The 10,448-nt window shown below is 41.6% G+C and overlaps 1 protein-coding gene across 1 annotated transcript; it reads right to left on the minus strand.

Moving 5' to 3' along the window:
- Positions 1–7,745: 7,745 nt before the first annotated feature.
- Positions 7,746–9,737, minus strand: hoxc4a (homeobox C4a). The gene is made up of 2 exons (XM_007909659.2): positions 8,678–9,737; positions 7,746–8,088 (listed from the first exon to the last, which is right to left on the minus strand). The coding sequence occupies exons 1-2, from the start codon at positions 9,135–9,137 to the stop codon at positions 7,778–7,780; spliced, it is 771 nt and encodes a 256-aa protein (XP_007907850.1). The 5' UTR covers positions 9,138–9,737; the 3' UTR covers positions 7,746–7,777.
- Between the last annotated feature and the right edge of the window lie 711 nt (positions 9,738–10,448).

The raw sequence follows: 10,448 nt of genomic DNA on the forward strand, positions 1-10,448 counted from the left end.
AATCAGACCATATTGCGCTTCAATGCAACCCATCCTTACCGACCCCCCACCCCCCCCCCCCCCCCCACACACACACACAGCACCAGAAACACCTCGCGGCACTTTGATTCGAATGTCTTCATCGAGACGTACAGTATTTCAACGAGTCCCTCCCCCCCCCACACTTTGAATAATCTAGGAATTATTCACACCGCATACTTATATATATTTGGCCTGTTTTTGATATTAATTATCAGGCCAACGCTTTTGGCAATCATGAGTAAAGCGAACACAGAGGCACAATGCTCTCACAGAGAGAGGGGGGTACACCCTTGAAATTCCGGGGAAGTGAACACTCATTTATCAGCCAGTGGAAGGGGAGATAACAGTGGGCGAATTAATATGGCGATCGTGTGAACATGCGGCGTTCGCACGTTTGAGCGGTAATTGTTGGGGAAAAAACTGATATCACCTGATTTACCAATGGGGGAAGGGCAGTTATTACGGATGTAGTAAACTGTACAGTTCTGGTTCCCTGTTGAATAGATCAGCACATTGTCTATATAATAATAACCCTTGCATTTGATACAGCGCCTTATCAAAGCTCTTCTCAGTTTACACTGTGAAGTCAATTGACTGTGCGTATTGTGGGCGAAACAAAGATAAACAAAATGAGGTGTCGTGACCGAGTACATACCAAACTGTATTCCGAAACAAGACGCTTTATTGATTGGTTTCTTTGAACTATTTAGCGAAACCTCAAAAACCAAACAGACCGGACACAGTGACCCACCAGCAATAGGGAATAGGCACATCACGCACACTGTCAGGACTGGGATCAGATCTTTCTATCCTTACTCAATTTTCAACAAAATGATTGCTTTTATGAAAAGAAAACGGAGCTGATGCTGTGCTGATTAACACAAACCAACAATATGACAATACCGAGCGAGCAAGAATAGAACGTGTATGGGGATATCTGAAAATAATAATAATTTGGTCACTCAATCCACGACTGTTTGCACCACTGCTGTGCGTAATTGGCTGCCGCGTTTCCCCACATAATCTGCAGTCAATTCACTTTACAGTATATTCTGTGAAGCGCATTCAGACGTCTCGGAGATATTATCAGGCGCTATATTAAATACAAGCATTATTATTGTTACTATTATTATCAATATTATTATTGCGGCTATTATCATTATTATCATCTTTAGTTCACGACACAACACTGGCTTTCACTATACCAAAATGCGTGGTGTATACATCGGTATATTATGCGGGGCTTAAATCTATTTATTTTCAGCTGAATCCACGATGTCTCAACATTTTTTCCTACTTTTTTCCCCCTTTAAATACACAGTGGGATTATCAAACAGTGAGGGTGAAAAGGCGAGGCCTTGATGAACGAGGCAAGGGGTAAATACAAATGAATGGTAGAAATGTTTATATAATCTTTGCCTGTCACTGTTCACCACAAGGAAGAAAATGTACGTAAGGAGTATTCTGGAACAGACCTGGCTGGAAGAGAAGTTGAATCGAGCCTGGAGAAGGGACAAAAAAGAAAGAAGAGTTGTAAGTAGATTAAAGTTCGGAAGATGGTTAATTTAGACTTGGGGAGACTTATGAAAAGGCGAAGCACATTCATTATCCATCTACTTGTCTGGGTATCTCGTTTTCGTTCTGTGTGTGCGTGTGTCTCACTCTCTTTGAGTTCTTTCTCTCTCTCTTTCGGGATATTATACACAGAAAAAATGACACTGAAAAAAGATGCTGCACAGAGACAATAAACTACAACCTTCCCTCAAGAAGAAAAAAAGTCCAGTGAAAACCTATCAAACTGCGGAACAGACGTGATGCCTAACAAAATAGGAACAGCAAGATGCTTGAAATTCCACCTAGCCCGAGCCTGTGGGGCCATTGGGGCTTCAATTGAAAAACTACGCGGAAGTATGGAAAATCCTGAATCCTGTGAGTCTCTGTTAACATTTGTGAATCCAAATCCCTGACTGTCCAGCGCATTGGGTCGTCCTCCTGACGCGAGAGGCGCAATGTAAGTGTAATTTGTTGCTGTTGTTAACGTGGAAGCCGAAAGGTTTCAAACGAGACACTAGATTGAATGAAGATTTTTCCCTCCATCTGAAGCAACCTTGAATTGTAAGACAAATGATCATACAGGATAGCGGGATACAATTGGGGGGGTGGGGGGGGGGGTCTCTGGCAGCTACATGAAGGAGGAACGACCCTGTACGTCCCAGTTACGGATCGGTATATTCTGGCCCTTGACACCCTATTTATTTGGTTACTTCAGCAGCCCCCCCAAGCTCTAACATCCTGATAATGAACGTGCCAATGTCAGTCCTGTATCCACGCCACATCTATTTTCTCCTCGACTCCCGAGAAGCTTTTTGCGTCGTCCCCCCTCCCCACCTCCCACACCCCCCGCTCATTCTTCTGCCACTTCTTTCAAGAAAGTCCGATCTGAACTGGACAATCTGTGCTTCGATAATACTGGGCAAATAACTACAATTCAGCCAGGGTATGATTTCAGAGTTAGACCCTGGTAAATAAAAAGAAACATGGGAGAAAAATCTACAAAGGTCGCTGTGTGTCTCTAAGTTGATTCAGATTGTCTTAGACCAATAGCTTTTATAATAGCCTTCTGCACCCCAGAGACCCGAAATTCCACCTCGCCTTAGTCTGTCACCCCCATTTTTCCCTTAAAAGATAAGATGGTCAAATGGATAATTGTGCAAAAAAACACTCCATTCCAGTGTTCATGTGAAAGGCAGCCCCCTCCCTCCCCTCCGCTAGATCTTTAAAAAGATAAAACGGATCCCAAATTAAGACCAAATAGTAAGCAATTTTCCGTAATCCTGCGCCATTTTAAATAGCAATATATGAAAATGGTCTTGAGGGGCTAAGAAGTCATTGTGCTATTTCGAGCCACTTGCTTCGCTAGACTTTACTCCAAAAAATGTTATGGCATTTGATGGACAAAATGCCACGAAATTAATTTTAAAAATCTTCCAATGTTGCGAAGAAACACATTCTCTAGGCTCGATATTTCCCTCTGTGATGTTTTGATTTTGTTGCAATTTTTGGATGGCACACTTGTGTTTTTGTAGGGAAAATGATACACCGCCTCTCCATACATAAACACACACACGCACACATACCACCGAATTAAAAACGCCCTTTAATTGTTAAATATAAGGAACACAGCATACAATACAACCTCGAAGCTGGTTGGGAATCGTTATCTGCTCACTTAATACCAAAGTCTGCAATATTCAGATTGCAAAGGCTTAAATGGTTTATTTCTAATGGATCAACATGCGCTTTTTATACTCGGGTCGTTCATAAAAGCAACCCTGTTTTCCAATTAATGCCACAAGTTTGTGAACCCCACTCATTGCAAAGCGAAAGGAGTTGCTATAGCTTTGGTGTCCATGAAGCCCCGAGGACAGTTCCTGACACAGGAAACACTCGGGGTAGCAGTAAAGGAAATCTCCACGCACTCCCTCACACTCTCTAAGCCTGTTTGGGACACTGGCCAGTGACATAAATCACAGCGACAGATTAGGAAGTATAAAAGTATATCACTGATATATGACAACACGATAAATATGAGTTACTTACATGCACCAATGTCACTTACAGTTATATAATCGTAATTCACCCATTTAAGGACCTCATACGTTTCCTCTTAAAATATATTGCTTTCCAAAACCACAGTGTGCTTTGAGGAGGGGTAGCCCCTGTTCTTGTATTCCTTCGATTTTACAAGTCTGCCTGTGATGTACACAACACAGGGGGCGAATCCATGTGTTCTTCGGTGCTCGACTAAACTGCACCGAGGCTTCACACACAAGAGATGACCTCACAGCGACTTAAAAGAGAGTTGATTGTATTTTGGGGGTAAAACATTACTTTTTCAAACACAACCATCAGACGCAGGCAGTTGTATTCCCAAGCAGTCTGCAGGCAGATGCTACAAAAGTCAAGGCTAAACGTAAGTAAAAAAAACTTTAATTCTTTCCTTTTGGGAGTAAAATAGACACAAATAGTTATAAGCGTTGTCGTTTCCCACCAATACAACCCGACACAAGTAACTCTTAACGTTTAAATCCCCAAGTAATTTATTTAATGTCTAACTAATTGCTTTTAAGTGCATTTTTGACACATTGGGAGAGGCGTGGGAAATATCTGAGGTCACCAAATCTCTTCCATATTTTTTTGCGGACGATTTTGAACCAGCAAATTATGAGAGTCTTGGGACTTACCACCACCCCCCGCCCCCCCCCCCCCCCCCCCCCTTCCTTCCCACCCCACCGTGTCACAACCATCACCACCTCAATAATGGCAAGTACAAGTAAGATAATTGGAACATTCAGGCTGTTTATTTTCAGCAAATGGGTCTCAAATTCTTACACACTTTGGTCTTTTTAACAAGTCTTTTTTTAAATATAGAACTAATACCATAAATATGCACTTAAAACACACACAGGATAACACGCAACGCAGTCTTGAAAACAGACAAGTGATCGGAGATTCAATACATAGATAGCACAGCTTTTTTTTTACATAAACCTACTTACTAGTCTTGGATACATGGAGATGTCCATTTGTTAGGCTGGGGACAGCAGGGACGACCCCTTAAACAGTGGATAGCCGAGAAGTGAAGGGAGCATGGCCGCTATTTCACCCTCTGCGCTTTTTTTTAAGGTGGGGGGAGAGAGACGTTTAGACGAACACAATGAAATAACAAGCATTCAGTCGCTTCCAACCTTCCCATTACTATGATGCAGCCACAAAGCCGGCGAACAGTGGCGATGCCGTTAAATATATGTAAAGAACACAGAAGGTACACGTTAAGAGTCCCTAACAGGTCAAGGGTTTAGAGGTCAGCTTAGCCGACTAAAATAAAGCTAATGGGTTAGAAAATTTGCCCTCTCCATGAACTCGCTTTTGCCGTTTACGCGAACTTCGGCATAATTATCTTTTCAATCTCGCAACATGGAGGCGACCAGGGAGCTCGATTGTGTGAAACAAAGATATTAATGCCAGGCAGATATAATGCGGATTCATAATATGAAGTTGCAGAGACAGTCAGGTTAACGTGAGAGGGCAAGTCTGGGCCTAAAACTGGTAAAAGTCAGATTAGTAAAAGAAACCACACCACAAAGGAAAAGGCTTACATTGAACCACTTTATACACCCACAAAATTGTTCTTGTTACTCAGAGGCATATTATACCCCCACCCAACACCCCCCCACCCCCACTCCTCTCACCCACCCCCACCTCCAAAAAAAATTTCTTCCACAGATGCAAGATGGGGTTAAAATGTTACATCCTTGTCTTCAGATGGGATGTTCTTTTATCTATGGAAATCTAGGAAAACACTGACCACTCATTCTCCCTCCCTCCAAAGAACATCCAGTTAAAATTTATTCCGACTGAACTTTGTTTTGTGGAAAATGAAACATTTTTTTTCTTTGCTTAGTCCCATGATTTACCAGCAAGGATTGACTGACACCCACTTAAGAAATGGTTTAAATATATCTCCCTCCCCCTCAGTTTCATGCGAGAACTTTTCTACTGAGCACACACCCAATTCATATGCATATACAAAAAAAACTTCAGTCACAACATCTTATGAAACACTCTTGGTTGTTAAGGGACGACGTTTTGGTGTTTTAAAGTGCTGTGTGAAAATGCTCCCATGTGGTGGAATTATTTAACAGATCTGGACGCATTTATGTAATTAATTGGGAGCATTAAAAAAAACATTTGGCAATTTAGTGCAAGTGTGTGTGTGAAAATTAATAAGTGTATATTCTATATAATGAATATAATCCCTGTACTGTATTTCTGGAATGGACATGGTTTGGTTCATTGAAATGTCTGAAACCTAATAATTATATTTACATCCAAAAATGAACACCAACCCACGGAATGTTTTCCAATTATGGATTTGACAAACTCTGTTTTCAAATAACTACTGGAAAGAGTTTTGGAATCTTCCACGTAAAGTGGATTTAACTCATCTGAAAGAGTAGTCAAAACACAAAGAATTGTTGCCCTATCTGCAAACAGCAACTAATCTTGCCCTCGATAATACATTCCTACTTATTCCAATCTGACAGAACTAATACAGAATTCAAAGCCTGTGTGTATAAGTAGAACTACCCTTTTTTTTGCAAAAACATCTGTATAGAGCACTTACAACACAATACTTAGAACAATCCTAATTTTTATATATAAAAAGGACATTTATTTCCTACCAAGGACACAAATTATAATCTATACAACAACCTTTTTTAAAAAAAACATATAAATAAATCTTTTTCACCTTAGAACAATATTTTCATTGGTTTTATAGCCACAATTTCAAACATTTTAGAAGACACCCGATAGGTTAGATAGGGGCTGGGGTTGTTTCTCAAACCTCTTGACCTATTTGGTGTGCGCCATACAGTAGATAAATGCAGGAATGTAAACACACGATACATGATTTGTTCTAAATGTTAAACGTGTTGACAGCTTTCAGAGATCTCCCCGCTAAAAGAATTGTGTCTCTGATGCTATAACGGTTTTGTATTCAATGGAACAATTTGGCGCGCTGTGGAAGAAAGACGTCCAGTTTATTTCTTTTAGAAAATGAATGAAGTGACCTACTCTATATTCCTCTGCACACTCCTCAAAATGGGTTTCTGTACAGCAATCCCACTATCAGTTCAATTGTTGTTGGGTCCTAATGGATATTTTTTCCCAATTAATTATAATGGAATGGAAGCATTTGATATTGCAACGAGTGTTCCTCTATTTGTTTTGACCGAATTCTCCCTCCAATATCTAAATTACATAAACAGTGTGAATATGCCAAGCAATGGGGGAAAGATTTATGTTACTAAATCGTGATATTATATATGATTTTTTTTGGGGGGGCGGCTGGGTGGTTATTGGCAATTGGAACATGATGGTGGTGACTTGAATTTGCTAAGTTCAATCACACACATCACCCGAGCATCTTAACCAAAAAGTTGCACTAAGCTTAAGGGTTTTAAGCAGGAGTTCTTGGCTGCTTGGTGAGCTATAACTTTTAAATCTGTCAAAATAGCTGTGGCGCTCAACATCCCTCGTGTGGCTTTCTAAACCACTCAAGACTCTACAGAGGGGGACAAGACCAAAGCAGCAAAAAATAATGGAAAATGTGTAAAGAAAGTTTGTAACATTCACGATACACCCCTCTGCTTTATTGACTAGAAGTACTTTAGCACTCTAACTTTTTTTTGCAGTGCACATAAACTTTACACCGTAATACAAGACAAAACTATCTATTATTTTAACATCCGGTGACACATACCACAACTTTATCAGATCCATGGAGGCTTCCAGTGTGTTACTTTTTTAAAAAATGGACGTCCTTCATATTTATTTTAAAAAAACACTGTGGCCTCCAACATAGATGCATGGGTTATTGTTTTGAAAGTGAACAACCTACATACAACACCCCCTGTGGAAATTGACTGAACACACCTAAACAGATCTTTGACTCCATTTCTATTTGTAAATAAATTAAACCCCGATAGCGTAATAAAGTCCTTTAGGCATTTAATTGCCTGGGAGCCATGCAATCCACACATGCATTTTATTTTATATCTCGTTCAGGAAGACCTGATTTTCTTCTTAAATTTACGCCCAGGAAACCCACGAAGAAGGAACAAAAATATATATTATATTCTATAAATAAACAAGTCATTGTTTTTTTTTCTCTCCTCCCTGATATATTATTTTATAATCTTGTGATATCTTCGCCTCGCTGTTCTTGAGAGGTCGTGTGAGAGAGTTCCTCAGAAGCAGTAGACGAGGCGGTGGATCTGACCTTAGTGTTGGGAAGCCTATGGTCTTTCTTCCATTTCATCCTCCTGTTTTGAAACCATATTTTTATCTGCCGCTCGGACAGACATAAAGTATGAGCTATTTCGATGCGACGGCGCCTGGTCAGGTACCTGTTATAATGGAATTCTTTCTCCAGTTCTAAGACTTGCTGCCTGGTGTAAGCAGTGCGTGATCGCTTGATTTCCCCGGTATAACTGTGATTCACTGGGGAAAGAAAAAAGGATGGATGGACAGAGGGAACAGACAGAATGGAGAATAGGGCTTTAAAACGTTGGATTTCCCCCCTTCGTGATTTGGGCTAAACTTGCAGCTGTTGTTACTAACACATTATTCTGTGAAGAGCCCCTTTCTCAACCCCACTCCGCCCCCCCCCCGCACCCCCCCGCCCCCCCCACCCGACCTCCGCTTCCTCTCAAGAGTGGTTTTAATTATTGATGCACTTCTACAAAGCTACGAGTTCTCACACACATACACACGCACAGAGTATAGCACAGAAGACCACATGGCCTTACTTCCTCGACAATAAAAATTTATGGCGAGTGTAATCACCACTCTGTGTGAGAGGGTTCCTCGTAAATCCAGTTCAATAGGGTTGATTTTTTTTCTCTCTGCTCTTTCAAACTCCCAACCTCTTTCTCTGCCTCTTTCTGCATTATAGTACCTGCGCCTGAACTTCCCCCACCCCCCAACTCCCCTTCTCTCTCTCTCTCTCTCTCTTCTTACTTTTTACACACCACACGGAGAGGGGAAGGAGGAAAAAAAAAGTGGGGGAAGTTGAACTGCTATCACCTACCAGTGTTCACATGAATCTTTTTCATCCAAGGGTAGACTATAGGTTGCTTGGCGTTGGTGCGCTGCTGCTGTTCCAAGTTCTGCTGGGTGCAAGCGGATGATGAGGGAGGCGACGAGGAGGCGATGGTGGTGGTGGTGGAGGTGGAAAGCGCTGCTGGTTCATAGGGCACAGGTTTACTGGAGATGTGTTGGTGAGCGACTTGGTGTTGCTCATGTCCAGCGCGATGGTTCGCAGGCAGGTTCCCGGGACCTTGAACGGTGGCGCAGGCGAACTGGCGTTCGGGATAGTTGGGTCGTTGGTACAGATCCTGGTGTTGTGGTGGATAAGCCGAATCCCTTGGTCGGCTATAATATTCCGAACTGTGATGATCCGGTATGTAGCTATTTTGCGAATACTCTTCACAAGGAGGAAATTTTGGATCGATGTAGTTAGAGCCCATCAAAAAAGAGCTCATGGTCATTAATTTCTGAAAGAGTAAATAATTTTTCTCGCTTTGTCGTTTTTCTGCTCCATAAAACCCTCCTACTCTGAGGCGACTGTGCAAACTTAAGTTTCACCATGTGACTCCACCGGCCAATGGCTCTCAGAGAGGCAGAGCCCGGATAAGGAACCAATTCCTGGTAAAATAGCATCAATATTTGGCCTTCCGATTTGGGGGGATCTCACCTCGATTTGCCTCGAGATTTTTTGGGGGGTCTTTATTTGACGTTGCACTTTAAAACTGATGTCCACACACGTTGTGACAGAAAGGCCAAGTGGGCACCTGGAAGGTTCGATCCCCCCATCCTCCCCCGTAGTTTGACCTTTGCATAGTGTCTCCGGGTAAAAATGATAAAAGTTTTCCGAGTGGGTGCCATTAAGCTAATTCGAATCCAGCAGATTAGCATCAGAATGCTTTTTTTTGCCAACAGATTCCCAGAGAATAGAATATTAAATAGACTCACTATTCTATCCTTTAACGTGCTTCTTTCTAAATTAACTTGAATAAATTGTCTGACCGCAGTGTCCCAGACTTTTTGCAAAGATTGACAGTTAGGTTGGTTTACTGTTATCACTTAACCGCCACAGTTCAAAATTTTGCATTATTTAAGCATCCAGAACTTTTAGCCACTCCACTTTTATTCTGAATTAATAAACCGGAAGTTCATTGGTGCATAGACATGCAATATTCCACGGCCGTGTGGCATTTCACGCCTTTTTTGCATATTTCTTTGCACGTTTTTTCTCTCCATTCACAACGATGTTGGTGATGCTTGATATCAAAACGGTCGTTAGGATCATAGATTGTGCCCAAAAAGGACGCTTGAGAAATCTAGCAAGGAAATGGCCTCCAGAATAGTGCCTTCTCTTGTTTGATAGTCAGTCGCCAGCCTAAGATATAAATCCAATCGCACGTTTCTATGCAAGTGAAATGGTCATCAATTTTGGAGTATTGCACATTGACCAATCGAGCTGTACAATAAGAGCAGTGAGGGAATGATAACTGAAGTCACAAGCCAAAAAAACAAGTGTCATGTTTGAGCGACAACCAGAAGGGGGGGGGAATGCACAAAGAAAATAGTAAATTATATTTATTTGAGTGTTTGGGACTGTGACAGCCACGCTCCCATCTTCCAGCTCACGATATGAGATTGCATTGGTTTGCAAATCGCAATAAATCACGCCAGTGTTAACGTTTTGTTGTCTGTGAGCTGTTTGAGTCGTGCCTGCAATAGCTGCGTTTACGATATAAGAACCATTATGGCCCCCATTGAGCTCTGCCTGCTAGCTA

The sequence above is a fragment of the Callorhinchus milii genome, unplaced genomic scaffold (assembly GCF_018977255.1).
Source record: "Callorhinchus milii isolate IMCB2004 unplaced genomic scaffold, IMCB_Cmil_1.0 Scaffold27, whole genome shotgun sequence".
In the NCBI taxonomy this organism is placed as follows: Eukaryota; Metazoa; Chordata; class Chondrichthyes; order Chimaeriformes; family Callorhinchidae; genus Callorhinchus; species Callorhinchus milii.

Bases quoted from the DNA above. Each gene is read 5' to 3' on its own strand.
- hoxc4a (XM_007909659.2), bottom strand. From the start codon at position 9,137: ATGACCATGAGCTCTTTTTTGATGGGCTCTAACTACATCGATCCAAAA. The intron at 8,089-8,677 runs GTAGGTGATAGC...TTCTTTCCCCAG, and splicing joins AAAGATTCATGTGAACACTG to TGAATCACAGTTATACCGGG.